This window comes from Thunnus albacares, chromosome 11 (genome assembly GCF_914725855.1).
Source record: "Thunnus albacares chromosome 11, fThuAlb1.1, whole genome shotgun sequence".
Taxonomy (NCBI): domain Eukaryota; kingdom Metazoa; phylum Chordata; class Actinopteri; order Scombriformes; family Scombridae; genus Thunnus; species Thunnus albacares.
This window is the reverse complement of record NC_058116.1, coordinates 21,910,550-21,934,312: the sequence shown is the minus strand read 5'-3', so window position 1 is coordinate 21,934,312 and position 23,763 is coordinate 21,910,550. Positions and strand designations below refer to the sequence as shown.

Sequence of the window (23,763 nt, the reverse complement as noted above, 5' to 3'; positions counted from 1 at the left end):
TTGTTCTTGAAAGCTGCAAAATTGTGCATAGTGATGATGAAAGAAAGTAATTTAGTACATACCAGACCAGGAATGATAATGCAATAATGAAGAGTATTAAGATGAATCCGACGGCAGTCACGGCATAAACCCACAGCTTTACTCTTCCATCTGTGCAATCAAAATGCAGTTTTAATACACAAGTTTTAACTATATACGTCTATCTTTTGTCTGGAGATCTTAGAACTTTTTCTCATATTTTGGAATAAAGAATTGGGTTTAGCTTTCATTTAAACACACTACAGAGGAGCAACTAGAATCTAGGTCTATTGAGGTTTTTTTTTTACAGCATATAATGATGAGCCCAGTAAAAACATTGACCTAGAATGAATTCCACCCCTGGCTTAGTGATCTTAGCATAAAGCAGGTTCAAAGGCAGCAATGATCTCAGGCACGCTGGTTGAACTGTAAAGATAATTTCCATTTCAGTACCTGGGCCAACAGGTCGTAAGGTCCACTCGTTGAAAAGGTCCTGGGCCTGAGACGGCCCCGGTTTTAATCTTCCAGAGTTGGTTTTCACATCAGCTTTCTTATTGTTGTCCACCCCCGGGGTTCTGGTGCAGTAGTCCAAGAAGCCATGCGTGGTCATTACTTCAGTGTAACCCTTCTCACACCCACACACTCCACTCTGCATGGGGGGAGGGGGGGGAGGGTCATTTACAGCCAACGCAAAACCACTTGTGATCGTTACTTTCCCATTGCTACAAAACACTGCTGACAAAATATCGATGTATAGGGGCTACTTTGTTTGTGTCTGCTCAACTTTACTCTTTCAAAAGGCTTTTCTGCTATTAACACAGGCTCATTTACCCCAACCCTGCAACATGTAACTGCGCTCCTCAGGAGGTAGATTACACCGACACTTTTTCGGATTTGGAGATTTACACATTAAAAATGTGTCCCAGCCAGGCTAAAAACAGACAAAGCCAAAAGCAATACACCAGTTCACAGCATTAGCTTTTTAAGCAGTGTGGGCTCAACTTTTGATTCATTTTTAAGGCACTTCATCTGCATGACGCATCTAATATGCTGTGAAATAAAATAAAATCAAGAAAGAAAAACATGCACAATCTTCTTAAAAGCATCAGTGCTTCATTGTTTTGTATTTTTGCAGTTACATGAATGGTACTCTAAGGGGCAGTAAAACTTCAAGCTTAGGTGTGTCTTTTTCATTGCTGCTTGTGTGCAGTTTCCGCCCCCTATCTAGGTGTACTCCCTAACTGACACCCACATTCATTGGTATTAATGTGATTATCCTTTAATGGCCTGTTGTTGATAATTAAAAATGTCATCTGTCAAAATCCATTTAACTCCCCTCCTACTATGTTGGAACAGCAGGAAACAGCAAAAAACACACAGAATTACAGAGATCACAGCTGCCTGATCAAAGTGCAATTATCTTACCGGTGTGCAGTGTGAGAAGGGTTTGGTGCATGGAGGATGGCAGTGTCTGACCGTGGTCGGCCTTTTCTGCAGGAAACACCCCCCTGGAGAAAGACACAGATTCTTATTTCTGTTCCTTTACCCATTGATCACTAAATTAATGTACTGTCACACCTGATTAATGGGCTCAGTTGCCTATCAGGGTCCCTGATCAATCTGTGAACATTTTAATTCCAACATGGAAAATTGCATGTCAAAATATCAAAGAGTAATGCCTTGAGCTCTTGGCTTCTCTGAGGAGGGAGATTATTCCTTCTGGGCTCATATTTGCCAGAAACACTTCCTTACAGTGATAAGATCACATTCACCTACTATTTACAGCACATCAAGCTCGCCCAAAGCTTTCACTCCTGCAGCACTATTACCTTTGTTCTGTTTCTCCACGCCTGCTATACTTCCCACAAATACAAATGCATGATTATATTTATATGGATTGAAAGCCTCCCAGCTCAGAGTCTGGCTTATTGATTACTTATGTTAAGAGGGAGAGAAGAAATCAATGACGGCTGCACTAAGAATGGGCAGATCAAATAAGGTGTTAAATTCAACTAGAACACTATACTAAAATTATTCTTTGTGTGTGTGCTTTTCTTTGCGTATCTGCATGTATGTGTGAGTGTGTGAGACATGGAAAGTATGTTCGCACTGCAGGCCTTCCTGTACAATTTTGAACCTGATTTTTTTGGAGAGGGTAAAATAGTGTATCATGTCTACTGTAGTACATAACCCCATTACTATTGTAAATTGAGATTAACTATGACAAAAGACCTCACATTCGATTTTGTATCCACCTCTCTCACTTGTTTCTAAACGTTTCAATTATCTCCCCGATATTCTAGCACATATCCATGAGATCCAGAGTGAAAAATGAGACTCCATGCAGCTTTTTTGCTGTTCACACTGATTCAGTTCAGTGCGGGGGAACAAAAACTGAACTAGGACATTTTCAGCTGCAGTTTGCTTTAAGCCAGATATACATACATATTTATATATATGTGTGTCTGTGTGTGTTTCCACGAGTTGCTTCTGCAGAACCCATCTAGGGTGGCTAGAAAGTGGTGGCCAGCAATTATTCACCTGTGACATTGACACCATCTGAGCGCTGACACCACACTGCTCTCTCATTGTTGCTCCATCCTCCTGTCCTCCACTGGTAAGTGTGGCATTTTCCTCCTGTAGCAATGGCAGAAAGGCAGATGACGCTCATTAGTAGTTTGTGTTGGGCATCCAGCCCTGTTGTTAGACTCCCATAGACATTAACCGCCACTTCTTCTGCTGCCCTGCTACTTCATATTAAAAGGCAAGGCATGTTATGGGTGTAGTGAAAGGATAAGAGCACATTTTTCATTGTGTGATGAAGTAGTATGCTACCAGACAATGCCATTTTGTAGGAAATTAGATGGCAGGAACTAGCTGGAAATGTATTAAAGACACCTCCTATTTCTTAAGAGCAATGCTCATATTTTCCTGGAGGTAGCTGGGGGGGATTTAAACAGAGGAACGGTCAAAGTCACTTGACCTGATTTTATGTATTAATGAAAATCTAGCCACACATGTAATGCTGAATTTTATATCAAAATGCCAAATAGAAGAAACATCACAGGGAAGGACTTTAAAACATACTATCTAGATTAAAATTACAAATTAGGCTACAGGTGTGCAGAGTTAAATTAAATCCCAAGTACCTGACAATTACCATTTTACATGTTTTAAAAGCAACTAATTAATGAGGGAAAGGAACTGGGGAGAAATAGTTGGTGGCTAATTGGGTATATAAAGGTATGCAGGTACAGCAACCAAAAAAGTGCAAAATTATATCATGAAACGATGGAAAAAGTTTATAAACTTATGATAAAATACAGTAAGCCAAACAGAAACTCTGTATTCAGCCCACACAGTCAAATAGATTAACACAAAGATGAGCCGAGGAGTTGTTAAATATTACAACTGCAGTACAGATTCAAAAACAAGGACACAATAAATACATGCATACATTTCACTTGTGAAATACACCAATCTCTCTTGGGCCAGACAGTAATGAGGTGTATCAACCTCAGTCTTTTATCAAAATCAGATAGTGGTACAGCAATTATGACCTTTCTATGGTTCAAATACTGACCTTTTAATTATAGCCTGTGTGACACAGTTTCAATGACAACTTTGCCATTAAAATCACATAACTACCATTTCTAGCAGGGCTGCACATTTAGGAAGCACTTGCAATGTCAACTTTTAACCTTTTACCTCCCATAATACAACCCAAAAGAAGCCTTTAGTACATAACATTATGAACTGTAGCAGTATGTGGTTTGATAAGTGTTCTGTCACAGTGCAAAAATTACTCTCTCACGACTTTCCAAGGTAATAGTGCCCCAATACATACTTATAAACAAGTGTGGTTTCAAGGACAACAGGATGAAGTAAAAAATCTCTCTGTGGCCCTCATCAGTAGATCTGAAATTTATTGAACTTATCAGAGGACAATTTCCACATCACTGAGCCATCAAAGATCTAGAGGCTTTTTCTTCTTAAATATCTCATAATCCCAAGTGACGACAACACAAGGAGGAATTAAGCTGTTCTAATATAAATGACGACCTTCCAGATACTTGATATTCACATAGTTGATATGGTGAACGAATTAGCAAAAAAAATGCTTATTTACACAGCCAGCAGACACAGAGCAACATTAGCATTCATTTGGCATTGTGTTTCTTGCCACCTGTTATGTCTAATATTAAATCTCCATTTGGCTGTGTTTTTGGACACTACTATTTACTGAGTGAAATAGTAGCTTAGCTGTTAAATGCTCCATCACGTTCACCAGCTTGTCGCTAACTTCGTCTGATGTTTGGTGTTGGTCTGGTAGTGTATAATCGGTTTTAATGGATTTTTTTTACTGAAAACAGCTGTCTGCTGTTGTTGGAAATGATTCAATAAGGGCAGGGAGTGTAAATCAAGATGGTAAAGTTGTAAAAAAGTGCTGTAAAAGTCCACAGTGACCCCTTTCACATACAAGTAGTCATGTGATCCGTTGTTAATATAAAAATATTGATTAATGCAGCTGTAAGTAAGGTTAAGGCTGTCACAAAAAGGTTTCCTGACATTTGTATATGTGGTTTCCACAGTACCTTTACAGGGCTGGGTCTCAAAGACTTGATGTGGGCAGCTGCCCTGGTTCTCCATGACCTGAATGATCACAGCTCTGGAGCGGGATTGGCGCCCGGTAGTCTCAAAGCTCCGCCCCTCCAGACAGGTCAGCTGGCAAGAGCTCCAAGATGACCACTCAGTCAAATGGCAGTCTCCTGGCGGCAAAAAGAGGCAAAAAAAACATCACCAACTTAGTCAATACCACTATCAGACTTTCTTTTCATAAACTTGAGGGTAGTTTATATATATAACTTGCCAACACTATTTCAGGGATAATTTTATTGGCTCCCCTGCTAGCTCCTGGAACATTTAAAAGAGATCGAAAACAACTTCAGCACACATCTGCAGCTGATAATGTGCAAAATGCACAAACAAATTACTCAGACAGCCCAGTGGGGATTCAGAAGTAATAGACCAACCAGAGTTATAAATTATACAATACAAGCTACAACTCTGAGAACAACTGTAAAGGCAACACCCAATACTGAAATATGTCATAGGAGAAGCAAAATTCATTTGGTTTGGGCAACGTTTTCAGCGAATAAAAGCTAGTTGATGTATTCTGTGACTCAACAGATAACATGTCAGCCCTTGCTTCCTTGAAGGTCAAACATTAATACCCCTTTGTAATTTCTGATAGGGTCATCTTGCAGTGATAATATCACCCACTGGCACATCTTCTCAGCCAGAGCAAGCCTCTGATTCTCTGCCCTGAACGCCCATTAATGACTGTCTGTGGATTGACGCATCTCATTATCTTTCATCTTTATACGGATCCACTCTATCAGCTCTTCTCTCATGCTGCTTTGGCTGTGGAAACATGCTGTGGCAAAAGCAGCAGTGTACAGCAAACAGCAACACACATACACACATAGTATACACATCACATTCATGTTGACAACCTCTCCCCTGGTCCCTACACTGTGCCTGCCACCTTCACACCAACAGACATATGAACACACACATCTGCTTCGGCCATCAAACACTCCTGATCCTGAGCCAAGGCTCACAGCAAAAGCGGGTTGAGTGATGAATCAAGGCGAGGATCAGAGGAGAGCGAGAGACAGATGAGCAAAAGCAAGCACAGCAAGATGGTGTCTCTTCACAGGCAAAGCTAACAACAGCCTTGCTTGGTAAGAGCCATGCTAAATAAGACCCCCCCCCCCCCAGATGATAATGATCATTTTCCTATGACAAAATGATTTTTAAAAAATCTAAATGTAAAATCAAATACGCTCTATGCTGCTTGTGTAGCTGGCTTGTACTCCAACCATGTGTGCCTAAGGACAATAAAGTTTCATTATAGATTTTCAGTGAAGAAAACCTGAAAGTGACAAGAGGTCATAGCTGTCAGCTACATTCATACTGGATTCACAAAGGGATATAAAAAAAAAAAAAATCACCAGACTGCATCATGGGATGTCAGTCAACCATGATCTGCTGGCTACTTGTTGCCATGGTGATTTTTATAAGGATAAAGTTGACCATTTTACTGTGCACAGACACAATTAAAAACCACTCTTTATGTTACAGGTCCCCAATTTTCTCATCAAAATGATCAATTTAAAGCACTGTGTGACAGTTTGATTTCAGTATTTGACATTTTAAAATGTCTTAAAGCTTACATTATATTTTTCTTTATATGGTTGTTTATTATGAAATAATAAATTCACCAGTGAAGCGGATGACCTTCATCAAGCCTGAATTTGGCATTACATTGTTCATTATCAACTTAACTGGAGACTTAAAGAACAGACGCATATATAAAGTCATAGTAAATCCATTTCCCAGTCGTCTCCACTGTTGACGTAGAGTACACACGCAGTTCTCTTCACAGTTCTCATCGCCAGCAGCAGCTGGAGCTCTATGACAGCCGCACTGTTGGCTAGATTTGCTACAAGCACATGTACATGCAGGGCCTTTCGCCCAAGTTTTGTGTGTAATCTGAGGGTGATTTGCACTTGTTTTAATTAGCAATAATTGACTGGTAGTTTATAGGCAGATTCTCTGTTTGACAGTGATCTTACTTCATGCAGATTGGTGCAGGATCAAAGTGTAGTGATGCTGAAAAAGTTAAACTCATTAAAGTAAGAAAGAGATTCACTACTAATTCAATTGCCCCTTGTCATTTACTCATAAAACAACATATGTTTTATATATAATATACATCGTGTGGATGCAACGGGGAAGATGCACAATGAACTCAGCAGCCACACATTTCTCTGTTCTCTATTTCTCTGTTTTGCGTCTTCAGGTTAGGATAACTTATTGTTGCTAACTTTGGAGCTAACCCCCTTCACTTTTCCAGCACTTGGGGAAACAACAGACGTGACTTTTTAGCATTTATTAACTGAGACACTGTAGTTTGTACTGTACATTTACTGCCAGACTGACAATTTTCCCACTCGCTACGCAAACATACTACGCAACACCCTATTCCTAAACGGAGTTACACTACCAATAGTTTCCCAGGTAACAATGCAGAGGTTGACTCACGTTTTGGAACAGCGCTTCACAGAGACTCCCAAACGCTATTGATTTCCGAATGAATGGATATTTGGCGTTATTTTTGGCATTAAAAAATATTATTTTTGGCCTGGCAGGGGTTCTTGTCGTGATAATTATGGGAGAAACACTGATTCAGTAAACGTTCAGTACGTTCAGTAAACGTTAAGTAAAGTTAGACCCAGCGGTCTCCATTTGGTTGGGCGAGTTCAAAGTTTTGAAAACAATGGGGGTGTTTTGAATACACCAGTTACACAGGTAATTTGTTAGTCTGTCCCCCTCGCCGCAGGAAATAATGGATTAATCCTGAAAAACTATTGATGTAGCACTTTTCTCCTTATGAAAGTAACGTGTAACGTATTCGACCAATGAGAATTTAGTCGGATGAGAGCATATCGACCAACTAATCGACCAGTCAACCAGGAGACTACAGCCCTAGAAAACAGAGGCCTCTCATTTCTTGGCATTAAACTGGAGGTAACGGCCAATAATGCTACAATGCTGCCTTGTGTGTTTATAATCTGTTTGTACTGATCCACATTGAAGAGCTGGGTGTGAGGATCCTGATGTTAGAGTGTAATGGATATTCTGCCCACACTGTGCAGCTTCAGAGCATCATCCTGCCACATCTGATAGACAACTGCATGTCAAACAACTCTATTACCTGTTACCTGGAGACCCTCTTGAAATGACAGAGACTGACAGTTTATAATATTTTCCTGATATAAGAAAAGTGACATAAACTCCCTGTTTAGTAGCTACAACATATGTTACAATATGATTTGAGAAATTAAAAGATTAAAGATAAAGTTAGATAAAGCAACAAGGCATACATACAATGTTCATGACAGAGAAATGTCATAGATTACTCTGGGAATATTTTAAAATATTATATTGACATCAAAAACCACATAAAAGACCGTAAGTACTGCATGTTAGGCTAGTTGTTATTGGCTGGTTACGTGAGCAACTTACAACATTTCTGTCCAGGAGCTCAAGTAAATTTTTGATTTGTTTGTTTGGAGGCTGATGGATTTTAGTAGTGAACTTGAATTTTTACAATCAAAGCTGCCCCTATTTTTATAACTATTTTCATCATAATGTTGCATTGTGGCTGTTGCAGTCATTACCTTTGTGCTGGCACACAAGCACTCCCCGTACAAAATTCCCATAGCTGTTAATTGCGTAGCTGTGATAGGCAGAGTGATTGCTCTCAGCGGTGTGATCGACAAATTATTTCAGTTAGCACATGATGATTTTTCATGCTTTATCTATTTTTGGGTCAAACATAATGTAGTGTAAAAAATCAATACTGTTGACTAGTACAGTAATCAATTGTACGAGCTGTCTCTCTTTAAGTTACCCAGTTCTGCCTTTGTGTGTGTGTGCGTGGGTTTACTGATGGGAGACAGAATGCTACAGTATGGCGCTACGTACATGCACACTACGCATGTAACAATGAGGATTGATACCCTTATTAACAAAAAAACATGAACTTCTTTCTATTTAAATGGATGGTGTGTGTTTTTGGGGGGGGGGGGGTTGTGTTTAGACGGACCCAATCAGATAATGCAGAGTTAAAAGGGTCATTAGTTAATCTATAATTTTTATTGACTTTGCAGCATTAATAGCAGCTGAAAATGTCAACTTGTTGGGGAGAGGACAGATTCCTGCAAATGAGTTTGTGTTCAAAAACAAGACTATTGATTATGAAGTAAATGACCCAGGAAAATAATTATTGGTATAATGAGTCCAGAATGACTACATACAGTTCATAGAATCATGTAGTTTTTCTCTATTTGAATGAACATTTCTTAATATTTTCTATATTATAAAAATTCCATATTTGTATATATTTCATACAATTAAATCAATAAAAATGATTCATACACTGTAAGAGATGAAGTTCTTCCTGTAATCTTGTGGAAATATACTGTCAAAGCAGAATATGTGTGAATGCGCCTTTACCTAGACAAGGGACGAAGCAGGGCTGCTCCATCTCTTGTTGGATCTGCTGTCTCAGTTTGTCTCCACAGAGCTCATCCTCTACTGGTTGAGGAGGAGACTCAGGCCAGTCACCCCAGTGGACGACACATGACAGGTCTCTTTTTCGAAGCCCCTCACCACACTCTGCACCCTGAACAAACACGCACATGCATACACACGCAAAAGTGAATGTTTTAAAGATTCAAGTACATATGTTTCCTCGCTATAATTTAGGCAAGGGGAAAGTCATCACAGAAGCATTTATTTGGCGTGTAAACATTGAGCAAATACTGACCTTAAGGACAAGTGACTCAAAAGAAGGACATGATAGTGACTATAACTCCATTGATGCTAACATGCTCACAGTGATATGCTAGCATGTTGCTGTTTAGGATGTGTAATGTTTACCACGTGTCGGTTTAGCATGTTAGAAATAAAACAATTGGCCAATTATCTCTAAACACAGCTGAGGCTGATGGGAATGTCATGAGTCTTGCAGGTATTTGTGTAAACCAAAGTAGCAGACAAATTAAAATTTTGACCTGACAATGTTGCTAGATGAAAAGTCAGTAGATCAAAGTTATTGCAATTTATCTTCTGGGGACCATGAGAGTGTGTACCAAAATTCACAGCAATCCATCCAATAGTTGTCAAGATGTTTCAATACGGAGCTAAAGGGTCAACCTTAAGGTGGTGCTACAGGAAAAGTCAAAGTATATCCAAAGTCATTAGAATAGAGCGACTGGGAGTCATATCAAATCAAATTTTGTGCCAATGTCTCAAGGAAATGTTGAAATACATCCCATAGGTGAAAGTTTTGACCTGCTGGTGACACTAGAGGAAAAGTCATTAGAATTTATTCTCTGGGGATCTTGAATATTTTAATTGCAATCTATGTAATAGTTATAGTAGATATTCTACTCCGAACTACAAATGATATTTCAGTCTGGACCAAAGTGGTGGACCAGCGGACTGACATCCCTTGAGCCATGCCGCTAGCATGACTAGAAAAGTGATAATTAATGGCAGAAAAGAAAAAAGACAAAAGATAAAATTATGTCAAAAAACAATAACTGTTGAACTAATGAAAATTCTCCTATATCCACAAGCTGCAAATTTTTGTTTCACATATCATTGATAGAATTCACAAGACAGGTCATACCTCCACTGTGCAGGGGGACCAGTCACTGAGCAGCCACATGTAGCAAGGCCTTATGGGACATGGCTTGGTCTGGGTGAGCTGGTTGGGACAGGGACGGCCCTCTTCATGAGCCTCCTGGAGGATTCTCCGAGTGCGCGCAGACTGAGCTGCAGAACAGTGTCACATAGACGATTAGAGGAACAACAGATCAGAGAAAACCTGACATTTGCAAGCTTCTTTTATAAGGCTTAGATGTCATCCATATGTCAAGACTACTATTTTTTCGTCTGCATGCATTACCCTGCAAACTGCTAAAGAATAAAGAATAAAAATACTGTGGGATTTATATACTCAGGACTAAACTACATGTGACTGTGGGAGATGTAAATGCACCATTGCACAAACATAAGGCACCATAAAACAGTTAATAAAATGGGTGGCTGAAATGAATGATGATCATATTTAGAAGTGAAGAGAGGCTGTGCCTTCTCTTTATCCAATGAAATATTTTCTTCATGACAAAGAGGAATTAGTGCACCACCACAACTCATCTGTCGCAGTGCCACTTAATGCTCATATCTAACTGTTTCCTACACAAGTGCTTTGTGTAAGTGACCCATTAATAATATGTGATAGGAAAAGTTTGGTAAATGGCAGCAGTAAAAAAAAAAGAGTGACCACAGAGCAGGTTTTCTATATTATAGAACAGCTCAATGTCTGGATCCAGTGAGGCTCAGTGAAGGCATGGCCTCCATCAGCCACCCTGTCAAGACAGACGTTTCATGTGCGTATTACACCACGGGAGATGTTGAGCTCAGTGGGCCCCAGGCAGACACAGCAAAAGGACGTTCAGCTTTGCCATCTCAAAAAAATCAAACCCAAAACATTAATGCTCTTATGGCATCCTGACAAAACAATATCCTTGCGTTGTCTGACACAGGTGCAACACAAATCCCTCATCAAAGTTGACAGATGTGTCTCACAGTCTGTGGGTATGAACTGAGAAACAGAGTCTCAGCCACCGTGACAGAGCGGTGAGAGACACAGCCTTCAGTTTATATCCCCAGTTAAAAGCTCGTTTAAATTTGAGCTTCTTGGAATGAGGGGTTAACTGCGAGGAGTCAGACAGCCAACGACAAATTAAAATTAATGACCTTACGAAGATACCGTTGAGTCTTTCTGATTAACAGAATAACAAGCTTTCTCTCTGGGAGATTAAGAATGTATGCATTAGGGACGGGCATGTCAAGCAAAAATACTATTCGATATTCACTGGGAACTATTCCACCATTCTCTGAAGATCTCAAACCCCACACCCCCGCACGCACACACGCACGCACACACGCACTCCAGTTTTGCAGTAATGGATTCTCTTGATGGGACCGTAAACTCGGGCTCAACAAATGCCATCAAATTTCGAAAACCCTCACCTTCAACAAACTGATGGTAAGTTTTAGCTATCATCTTTGAGATGAGGGCCATTTGTCTGCAGGTTTACCATTAAACTTACTTTGTCTCGTGACAAAGCTAGCCATTGATTGTTGATCTCTGGATGGGCCCCCACCTTCTGCTGGGTGCTTCGTTCTCAAATGACTGTGCATAGTTGTTGCAGAATTGTAATGTACTAGCTTTACCTGACAGAGTTTGCACTGCACCTCATTTTCATTCATTTTTTTGAAGAAGTTGCAAACAGAACTTTTTGACAGCTGTAGTAATCTTTGCATGTTTCTCCTGTTTGTGCAGTAGGATCTAGCCCATCTCACAGAGCTGTACCAAATGCTATAGCTGCCCTCATGCAGAAAAAAAGCCAAACTGAAAATGCCACACACATTTTACCGGCCTGGTAGCCCATTTCACCCATCACCCACCTGGAACAATCCCGAGTTCTGTCTTAACAGAAAACTGCTACATTTTTCGTCATGGATTAGTAAAGGTATCACACACCTCAAACATATGTTCCATAATAACACTCATTCCCTCATTTGGTCCAGAAGTGCAGCATTGGGGAGAATCACTTTTTAGAATTTCTCCAGATCAAATCCTCTGAATAGAAGATTTGATCTGGAGATTAACATCAGACCTAACAACAATCAACAACAATCAACATCACTACTTAAAGAAGACCTAATATCCAAAATCTACAAGATAATTTCCAAGTTCGACCTAATAATATCCATCCCTTCAAAAAACTGGGAACAAGACCTACAGATCATCCCCAGTACTAACTTTTGGATCCAAATCTGCAAAAACTTCTTTATATCCACCAACACAAACATCAAACTCATATAATAGTACATGATTATTCATAGAGTACACTACACAGGGAAAAGGATTTAAAATTGGTTTTATAGACTCTGAAATTTGTCTGCACTGCACACAAAACACAACAGACAGCTATATGCATGCCACATGGGACTGCACACTAATTAAACAATTCTGGCGGGCCATCAATGACAACCTCTCTCTTCTTTTAGGCTGCAACATCCCTCTATCCCTTCCACTCTGCTTACTAGAGGACATATCCAACATCAACCTAAACAACACATCCAGTAGAATACTCTCCATAGCCCTAATCATCGCCATTAAAACTATCCTCATGAACTAGAAACCAAGGAACACAATCAATATTACGCTTTGGAAAAATCTACTAATTAAATACATATCAATGAGAAAATGATCTGCCTCCATTGAAAAACAAACCACTGATTCTGACATAATATGGAATCCATTCATCTATACTCTAAATTATTAGTTTCCACACCAATTTCACTTGTCACCTCTTTTTGGCCGTCCACCATCCACAATAAACATGCACACCATCATTCACACACAACTACCATAACACCATAACACCGTGATCCCAACAAACTTTTAATCTGACATACACTTGCACACACAGGCATCACACACATACACCCAAAAAACATACAGTGCACACAATCAGACCCCCCCAGCTCCCTCTAATCTATCCTTCCCTCCCACTCTCCTTCTCTCTTTTCTCACAATCTTTCCCTCTAAACTGCTCCCGTGAACCATCATTACTATTATGTGTACTTACCACTTACTTATATATTCTTTTAATTTCTAATCAAATATATTGTTATTATGGTTATTATTACTATCAATAATATTGTTGTTGTTGTTGTCATCACTATTATAATCATCATTGTTATTATTTTTGTTGCTGTTATTAATGTTGTTGGTGATGATGGTGGTGGTGATATTATTTTTTTTATTGATATTACCAGTGATATTATTATTGTTGTTGTTGTTGTTCTTCTTCTTAGCCTATTGTTATTATTACTATTATTATCTATTATTATCTATCTACTATTATTACTATTATTATCAAACACTTCCTCCCACCCCCATCCCCAACCTCAACCCTACCCAACTCCTTCTGGAGACCCTTCCACGCTACCACACAGACATACACACCAACACACTCATATGTGCATATTAAGGCACATTAACCCCCTTCATTTGAACCTTCACTCCCTCAAAGACCATCGAGTTGTACTTGCCTTTTTTTTCTTGGTTCTTTTATTTTTTGTTTTGTTTCTGTTCTGTTACCTCCTCTGTCCCATCTTCCAACACCATGTATTGTATTGTTTTACACTTGTATTGTTATCATTTTATTGCACAAATAAAAGAAAAAAAAGGAACACTGAATCATTTATGACATTCACAAAGGTGGGCTGTTTAAAATTTAGTTTAAATGAACCTGCTATTCTTAAAATATAACCTCGTAAAGCAACGCTGCCTGTGTTAATAAAAAAAAAAACTGAGTTTTTTGTCAGAATGACAATGAAGAGGGAATATCAATGCATACATTTAAAAAAAACACAACACACTGTTTCCCTGTATAAAAAGGCCATGGATTACATACACTCGTAAATATTTTAATGCATTTAAATATATTCATGCACAATTCAACATCTTGGTGAACGCCTGAGCAGACGGAATAATGAGGTGCTGTACATGTGGTTGACTATGTGTCTGTTCGTCAGGTTGGTGTTCCCACTGTTTTAAGTATAAGGTTTGTTTGCCCATATGTTTACCTTGGCTACCACAGGTGTGCGAGCACTCAGCCCACGGCGACCAATCAGAGAGTATACAGCTGACAGGACAGTCTACCACGCAGCTCTCTGACAGCTTCCACTTGTTGATCAGACCAAACTGTAGAAAACAAGAGCAGAGCTGTGAGGAGGGCGAGCCAATTATTTCCAAGAACAAGAAAGAGAAAGTGGCCACATTTCCATATTCTGAATAGACAGCAGTTCATTTGAGGACAGATTTTAGAGGAGTGGAGATGCAACAACTAAACAATTTTATTTCTTTCAAGCAATTTTGGGGTATAGTTGTGCATTCTTTAAATTTCTGTGAGATGGAATCAAATTGCTGATGTACATTATACTTAACACAGAAGTGGCAACATCAAAGCCTTCATTCCCATAAATCCCCTAAATTTGCAGTGTAATATGATATTGGATATACAAGAAATTAACTGTGTGTTGGGGAACAAGACTGATATACAGTTTGCAACATACCAGTGAGTAAAGTTATAGCTGCTGCAGCTTCATGGCAGATTGCTTAGTGAAACATGACTTTGTTAGGAGATTAGATGCAATATTTCTACTTATACATTATTGAAAGCCTGGTTGCCCTGTTTGTTTGGGCTAGTGGGAACAGAAGAGGACATGGAGTACACAGCATCAATCAATTCTTCATACTTAATAAAACTCTTTCTCTCTCTCTCTCTCTCTCTCAATTTTGACCTCATGTTTACTCATGTATTGGTTAACATTTCCAAACATACAGAGCATGAAAAGACTTAACTGTCTACTAAAAGAAATTATATCATTTGTTTTAAAAGGTCAGCCATAGTAAAAACCTTTTTTTGCTTAACATAATAAAATTAAATCTCCCTGCCCATATTTATAATAGTGTGACTGTGAACACATATATTCTCCTCAAACTATAACTGTACGATCAGAAATGTGCAACTGCTGCATCCCGTGATGAACTAAATGTCCGACTTCACAGATGTTACCTGCTCGCACTTCTGTAACTCCACAATCTTGCCATCGCTGTTGATACAGTCCAGGAGACGCAACTGTGAACCCTGACCACAGATGGCATTTTCACTCAGCTGGCATGTACTCCAGTCTGCAACACATATGTAGTAACATAGCTGTACATTACTGCTGACAAATCTCACTGTCAGACCTGCAGGATCTCTATTCTAACCAGAAACATGGTGCACACTGACCAGCTAAGCTCGCAAATACTTATTTGGGGAATATTTGTTGATTTTACAGCCAAATTTGCTTTCTTTCACTTTTATTCAGTCCAACACATTCATATTACGATTACACAACAGCATGCTACTGTTGGTCACTGGGGGCTGCCCAGTGTCAACATGTCCATGTGTGGCTCAGACCTGCAGTGCAGGTTGTCCTACCTGAGACTCTGTACTGGTAGGTGAAGCAGGTGCTGTTGAGGATGCAGGGTTCTGACTGGACCAGCTCTGGACAGACCGAATTTGCTGAAGCAGGTTGGCGGAGGATATGTCTGCTCCTGTTTCTTTCTGTCCCTTGGTCACATTGCTGCACAACAATGACAGCACCAAGAAAAGAACATGTCACTCACAAGGTTCAGCCATAAGGGGGATGGGATGAGCCAGTTGTAGTCAAGGGTCAAAGAAATTAAAAGCTCTCTCCTGTATTGATATGTATAACCTACTGACTAACACATTAAATTATAATCATGCTTTGCGTTATCAGTCATTAGGTAATCAGTATCTCACGTAATCAATCACTACTTTAGGCTGCAATTACTGCTCTTCCACAATCCTTTTTTCTATTTTTTTGTATTCAAAACGATATTTCACTGCTATGACTTCACTGTGACTGCCACCTTTATGACCTTCATAAACCTGTTTAAATGGCATTGTTTAATTAAAAAAATATGCCAAGAGGGTTGTTTTAATTTCTAAAAATAAAGTCTAGTCGTTGCCTAAAAACCCTGACAAAAAGTCAGCAGTGATTTTAAAATGTGACTTTAGCAAGCCACTGAATAACTGCTATGGATATGCTAAAAATATCTTAATGCTACAATGATAAGTAATAACACAGACAACACAGATTATACTTCCAAATCCATGAAGAGATTTTATCTGCGTGGAAGCTAGATGTTTTGGAGTTAGCGAAGAGACTTTGAAAATTATGCATGAGTAACATTTTAAAATGATTTGATCTTTTAAGATGACCGATGTGTTATCAGTACTTGAATGTTAGAAATGAAGGAAACTTGATGCACTTGATAAATTCAGTTACTAAAGACATAGGGAAGCCACAGATGCAGCCGGGTGAGAAAAAAAAATACAAAGAACAAAGCTTTTCAGATTATGCACATCTGTACTCTCTCTACCCATATGAGCATTTACTATCAATAAAGCACTATAGGAAATTCCAAACCACCCATAGTTTGTATAGCAAGTTGTTTGTGCTTAATGCAAATTGAGTACTAATTATAGAAGACCTCCCTGGGCCTCATTATGCCTCTTTTCCTAAGTAAACCTGATCATCCTAGCACTCCAATTTTACAATATTGTTTTAAAATAAGTCTCTGACGTCTAAACTTTCTGTGGTAAACTGGTATAATTGGACTGACTATATGATGCAGTTGTGCTGTTTTCTCTCCAGTCTTAACTGGAATCTTGCCTTTGTGCTATTGACAGCTTGAAATGATAAACAAAGTGAACTAGTCTCCAAAATTTGTGTTTTTTGTCTTAATATGACACATTATCTCATAATCATGTGATAGTATCTCTGAATTATGTACTAAAGCTGCAGTTAACATTTTTGATTTCAAACTGAGGTTGCTTCTGCGTGAATCTTTTTTATGTGTTAACACATTGGTGTTAACAGGCTGAGCTTTTAAAGGTAAAACAGATTCACTGACACAAATCTGTATAAACATCCTCTTATATCCCCCACCTGAGGCCTAAGAACTAGGACACTTGTTTGAATGGAATTCACATGACACATATACTGTTACTGCTGCCTTCAGTGTGCTATAAATATAGTATTTTCAGGCTGAATGTCTGAATAATCCTGCAAAGTAGGTGAACTGGGGGAAAACTGAATTTACTGTATAGTATCAAGTTTAACTCTGTGCATTTGACGGCAAACAAAGACCAGTGTGATAACAATCGAGAGAGCAATTACGAGAACTGTAAGAATACAACATTTACCAAATATATACCAAGGGGCATTGGTAGCATGACGAGAATAATGTGCGAATAATTCAAGTCACACTACATGGGAATAGAAATCTGTGAACAGAGGAGCAAAGGATGTGCGAAAATGTGAAATGTGGAGGAGCAAAGGATGTGTGAAAATGTGAAATGTGGAAGAAATGGCCAGTCCAGTTCCTGAGGGAAAAAGAAACATTCTACAAACAAAGGTTTTTGCAATGAGTTGTATTCATCCCCCTGGCCCTGATGCATCAGAACATGCACCTCAATCACAGTCACCTCCTAATGAGGGACCTCTGTGTGAGCCTCATGAATCAACAGCAGCCTCGGTATCCTTAATGTTTTCACGCCAGCTGTCACACAAACACACACATCTATTTGTATGCTACAGACAACACAGGGTTCTGCAATCTGACTAAGGCTTGACAGCGCCTTTGGCTGCTGATGGGCAATTAAGAGCAATTGTACTTTAATTACAGTAAAATAAATATACCAGTAAAAGCTCCTAGTTAATAAAACAATACAGTTTAGACTAAAAATGTAATTAAATCCTGTACATAAAACATTTTACAATACAGTGAAAATCTCTCTCATGCGCATTCTTGCTCTTCTATATGTGCTCAGTGTGAAAACACATTTTGTTTTTTTTGTTGCACATTCTGCCTCACATTTTCCCTTGTTCTTTGTCACACATAAAAGCACCCACAGAGTTTGGGGATTTTTGCCAGTGTTGTCATCTATTACTGGAATCAATCATGCAATGCAGACCTAAAAAAAAAAAATGTTTGTGTGCATGAGCAACACTAAACCCAAAAAAGTTGAACAGTAATAATCGAGAGGCTTTACAGATACATTAGATGGATGGTTAGACACATCAATCTGCTTGTTTGTCTTGTGCTCTCTTTGTAAAAAACACAAAAAACTTCACCTCCTTCATTTGGAACAGCAAAATCCAACCTAGAAGGTACAATTACCTTTCCTCCCGCAGGACCTTTTGGCGTCTGACTTGGGAGTGTAATTCTCATCCTAACCATTTAACTCTCAGCTAAAATTTGCCCCAAGCTGTGCTGGAGGAGACAGCTTATGAATAGAGATGAAAATGAATATGATATTTCGCTAAGCACAAATAATGTGTATTTAGAAGCCTGTAAGGAAAAAAACCCCAGATATATTCCACAGAAAATCACTGCTGTTTGTAAACCAGAATTTAAGCATGATTAAACCCTTAATCTTATTATTGCTCAATATTGTCATTGGTTTTCATTTCATTTAGGTTCTGTTCAAAATCTAATATACAACCCTGAAAAGTGGATGCTCTCAAATTCTTGACTTCCTCAAAATCCTGTCCATGGAAATCATGGAACAGATGACAAAACACAACCCTGGTGGAGTGCAACATCAACTTTTAGCAGCTAGGTTGGGAATTGGAACATTGTTGGGACATTGTGGGTGTATGTGATGTGCTATTGTATGTAGCTTTGAATTTTATATAATGCTTTGTACTGTTTGCTATTGTGCTGTTATGTTTTAATTGTAAGGGACTGCAGATGAAAATTAGCTTTAAGCTAACTCTGGTGCAGTGCATCAAATGTTAACATTTATGTTTAAAACTGTGCATTGCCCTGATAAATACAATACAACAATAACATTACTGTATCTTTACTGCATATTATGTGATTCATGTCAAAGAGTTTTGGAGCTAAATACAATCCCATTCCCGCATTTTTATTGACATTGTTAGCTTCAACCTAGCTAAAATAAGGCTATGAGGAAGTTATGAAACATCGTCATTAACATGTTTTCCTTCATCACTGTGCTGCTCTTGAAGCCCACAACACAGCTGATCACATCACATCCCTGCACACACTACACAACAGTACAGTAATGGCCCAGGGCTATACAACCACCTCCAATTACAGTGGATCAACATATTTTACATTAAGCATTCCTGTGTCCTATAACACTATCCATCTAAGAAGGAGATTTCTCCTGCCAGGACATTGAGAATTTTGATGTGCGCTTTTTCAAGATCTCCATCTCTCATCAGTGTTTCTGTGCATCATTTCTGTCAGAAGCCAAGCCAAGACAGGTGAAGGTGAGACATACTCATCTGGGAGGAAAATGGAGACAGTGCAGTATCAATAATGATTCCGAGATTGGACTTTCTGTCTGAAAACATAGGGGGGGTCATTATGTACTTCATGAAGTGGTATGAGTTTGGAGTTTTTTTCGTTCCTAATTCCAGTGGCATTTTGTAGTTGGCACTTGTAGTTGTAGTTTGCACTTAGCAGTGACAGCAAATAAGCTAAAATGCATGGGTATGGCTTCGATTCATGAATGTGCAGATCCTTCATCAATGATGTTATATTTTCACCTTCATCTGCTGAACGAGGAAAGTTTCTCTGTGCTCACTGTAAATCTGAGTTTAAGACGGGTACCTATGAGCATGACTCTTGACATCACAACTAATCTGAAGCCAATCGTGGTCCAATATGCACAAGTATGATGTGGAAACTTCTGGATTTTGGATGAGGGAGAAGGACTAGAATCTGAACATATTAGACACAAATTATTATTCAAAGCACCATGATTTTGTGTATCTTAAAACATGTCTTGTGGGGATCTTTAACAAATATTTTCATTTTTTCATTATTATTGACAGGAAGGTGTAAAATCTCACATCTCAACATCATATTTAACATCTTAATATAGCATGAATTCTTCTACTCCCTAAAGTAGTGTTCAAAACTCTAATTGTTGCAGCTGTAACATTTCAGTGTAAACCACAATGAGTTATTGTTTAAGCCCTACCTACTACAAAAGTTTCTAATTTACTTGGATGAACAAACAAATGAAAATAAATACCACCAATTCAAACCACTCCTGGGTCATGTGTTGAAGTGTTCAGGGTGGATTTAAATGAAACAAATCATCCATAACAGTTTTATATAGCTGTTACAATTTAATTGGCTTCCAAGTTAACAGTCTTAGCATTATCATGGCAACAAATGCATAACATGATGTTAAGAGTGCTGCCAAAACATGCAGATTGAGAAGACTGAATGAGACAAAATGTCTGTGGAGAAATTAGACTAATTCAGTTATCTCTCTGTCTCTTTTCCCACCCTCCTGACTCTGTTCCAGTCCAATGACCTGCAATGTTTGCCAGTAAACCTATAACACAGCTAGATGGTCGTAGGACCAGTAGCCTGTGGCTAGAAACACTGGGGAACATATGCTACACATTTTTAGCCTGAGGGCTAACCTTCAGTGGAGAATGGAGGCACATTAGTAAACTCAATTTACTTTGCAATACCCCACATTTCAAACCAAGCAAAGTGGGGTCTTGGGACCCCCAGAGGTCCTTGAGTGGGTTCTAGGGGGTCCACAGCGAAAGGAGGAATCATTTATTTGCACTATAATCACCTCCATAAGTAACACAATGACAGAATGCATTATTATTTTGGTCATGGGTTTCATACACGTTTTATAATAAAACATCTAAAGCATAAATCTTATCAGATGGGGAAGCCTGGGACAAAACTTACTAAATGGGTGTCTGTGGTCTAATTTGTATCAGTTTAGGGGTCCTTGATGTGAAAAAGTTTGAGAACCACTGGCTTAGATAACAGCTGGGTGAAGACTTCTGTATGATATGAGTTTTTATTACTGATTATCACCAACATTTCCCTGATGCATAATTAGAATGTGAATGCGTTGCTTTTAACCTTTATATTTACAGGAAGTCTGATGAAACAGTATGCTTATTCGCAGAAAAACTCACCACTTTGTCTCAATGTAACAAAGATCTTTATTTTTGAAAGATATTGTTGAAGACTGCAGCTGTTGATCATTATAATTGGTAAAACTGGGGCAACTTCTCCTACTTCCAAAGTGCATGGAAAAGGAAAAAGTCTGAAAAGGTCAAAACTTCAGCAACAATTCTAGTATAAAGAACAACTTGTGGCTTTCATCAGGCTAAATCTATCAAAATAATAACTAAACGGTTACGGTTAACTAAACATTACGGTCAAGAGTCATAGACAATTACAAATGTAAGTATTATTGTAGAAGAACTGATATTTATAATTTGCCAACTCTTACTTTGTGCAACTTTTAGACGTTATCTGACTTATCTGGCCATTTTATCCCCCAGCCGTCTCTTACGGGAGCTTTATTTCAAATGTTCACTTATTTGATGTGGATTATTGTCATGCTTTCAATAACAATAAATCATCCAACTTATCATACACAACCTGTCAACCAACCAAAAATAAAAGCAGTTACCTAATTATAGTATTGCTTCTTACCAGAGGGCAGTTGCTCCAAGGTCCCCAGGGTGCCGTGACACAGTCGTTGGGGCAGGCCAGAAAGCAGACCTGGGCAGTGGGTGGCATTTCTTCCTGATCACACAAACTGTCCTCCACATTGCGGGCCTCCCCGCTTGTTGTTCCCTTCTTCACACACCTAAGCAGAGCAGCAGATGCAGCTGTACAACTAGTCTCTAGGGCACTACTAATTGGATTCTTTTGAGTTTCAAAACACATTTTTTTAAGTTTCTGTCTTCAAATACTGTAGATTACACTTTTTTTCTTAGGTGAGATTTTGTGGCTCAGTCATTTTTAAAGCGTCAGCTACCGTTTTCACAAGAAACATGGCAACATTATTTTTTTGTTCATTACATCATTATAAAATGACTTGTGTTTTCTGGATGGCAACCTCTTCCAATCCTATAAATAACTATCTATATGTTTACATTCAATGGCAAAGATGGATGTAGCATGACTTTGTTATCCTGCAATAAAAAGGGAGGAAATCAGGGTGGATAGTTGGATTTACCACGCTTGTGACACAGGAGACCAAAGTTTGTGTTCCAATATCCTGGCAACAGTCAACATTGGTTTCTCTTAACTATGAAGGCAATCTCTCCAAAACTTTAACCAAGTAGTTTTAGTCGTTTAAATTTAGCTATGCCTTATCTGTGGGGATGGAAGACCAGAAAACATATGAAAGCACTCACAAACAACCTAATTTGTAGTTTAGGTATGATAACTAGTTGGAGAAGGAAAGAAAAGTTAGTCAACTAGCAATTTTGAGCAACTACTATAGAGGTCCACCCAGGTTTCAATGTACAACATTGTATTTTTATGAGGTGGTGAGATGAGTGCTCTAATGCGTAGCTGAGATTGTCACAAAAACGAGAATAACCAGCAGTAAATTTAGGGACGGCTTGGCCTTCCCTTCCCATTAACTGCCACCCCTGGCCCTTTGAAAAACCCAGAAATGGGCATGTTTTTGTGGCAGGCAACTTTCTAAAATGGAGAAAATAATGGTAAGTTTTCCCTCTACAATGAAAGCAGATTTCAGCTCTTTTTCTGCATCTGTGTGGTTGATTAGGACCGACTATGCTGTGTCTGTGATTTGAACTTAATGATAGACCGAGTGACTTTTGACACAGTGAGACAGTTTGGAATCTACACTTCCAAAAGGTGCATAATCCAATACCAACATCTGTACATGCAGAAAAGGTCAACACTTCACTCTTTTCCTCTGTGGCTGTTTGTAGTATCACTAAAAAGGCACTGCAGAAAACTAACAACATCCATTAGGAAGCAGTAGTTTGTTTTGACTGTTTGTTTTCCCTTGGCATTGCAAGTGTCAGGACCAGTGTGAATGCCAGCTACAGGACCGATGCCAGTCTACCCCTCCTGGTGAGTGTTGCAGTGCTAGCAGTCTGCCAAGCCAAACCCACTAACTGACCTGATCTTGCGGCTTTGGACTCCCTCTCCACAGGCTGGCAAGTCATCCACGGTGTTGATGGTACAAATGGACCAGGGCTCAGTCCTCCACTCATACTGGCTGCATTCAGTATGGCACGGCATGGCCTCGTACACCTGTACGCATGCATGCACGCACACACAAACAGACACAGACATGCACACAAGGAAAGAGACACACATGAGGAATTATAGAGAGAAAGCAGCACAGTGTGTAACCTGAGAAAATGGACACGCATATAAATCAGGTCGCACACATACATATGCAATACACCCACACACCCAAGCATGCTACATGTATAGATAAGAATAGTGTGTGCCTACATTTGTAGGGAATGTAGAAGATTAAGGACACTTATTCTTTTTATCCTTTTCATAGCACACTTACAATGTGTCTACAGCAAAAAAACATTATTATTTTGGTAAATCTTATTAAAAAATAATTTTCACACATTTCTTTG

The 23,763-nt window shown here is 39.0% G+C and overlaps 1 protein-coding gene across 1 annotated transcript in view; it reads right to left on the bottom strand.

Annotated features, from left to right (window-relative positions):
- thsd7ba (thrombospondin, type I, domain containing 7Ba) overlaps positions 1–23,763 on the bottom strand; it is a 53,867-nt gene that overhangs the window by 972 nt on the left and 29,132 nt on the right. Inside the window, exons 5-16 of the mRNA XM_044366655.1 lie at positions 23,286–23,419; positions 21,836–21,992; positions 15,729–15,873; positions 15,318–15,433; positions 14,326–14,443; positions 10,286–10,431; positions 9,106–9,274; positions 4,614–4,787; positions 2,560–2,655; positions 1,444–1,526; positions 472–667; positions 63–150 (exon numbers count right to left, since the gene is read on the bottom strand). Coding sequence (XP_044222590.1) covers positions 63–150; positions 472–667; positions 1,444–1,526; positions 2,560–2,655; positions 4,614–4,787; positions 9,106–9,274; positions 10,286–10,431; positions 14,326–14,443; positions 15,318–15,433; positions 15,729–15,873; positions 21,836–21,992; positions 23,286–23,419 — 1,622 coding nt within the window. The remainder of the gene's footprint in view (positions 1–62; positions 151–471; positions 668–1,443; positions 1,527–2,559; positions 2,656–4,613; positions 4,788–9,105; positions 9,275–10,285; positions 10,432–14,325; positions 14,444–15,317; positions 15,434–15,728; positions 15,874–21,835; positions 21,993–23,285; positions 23,420–23,763) is intronic.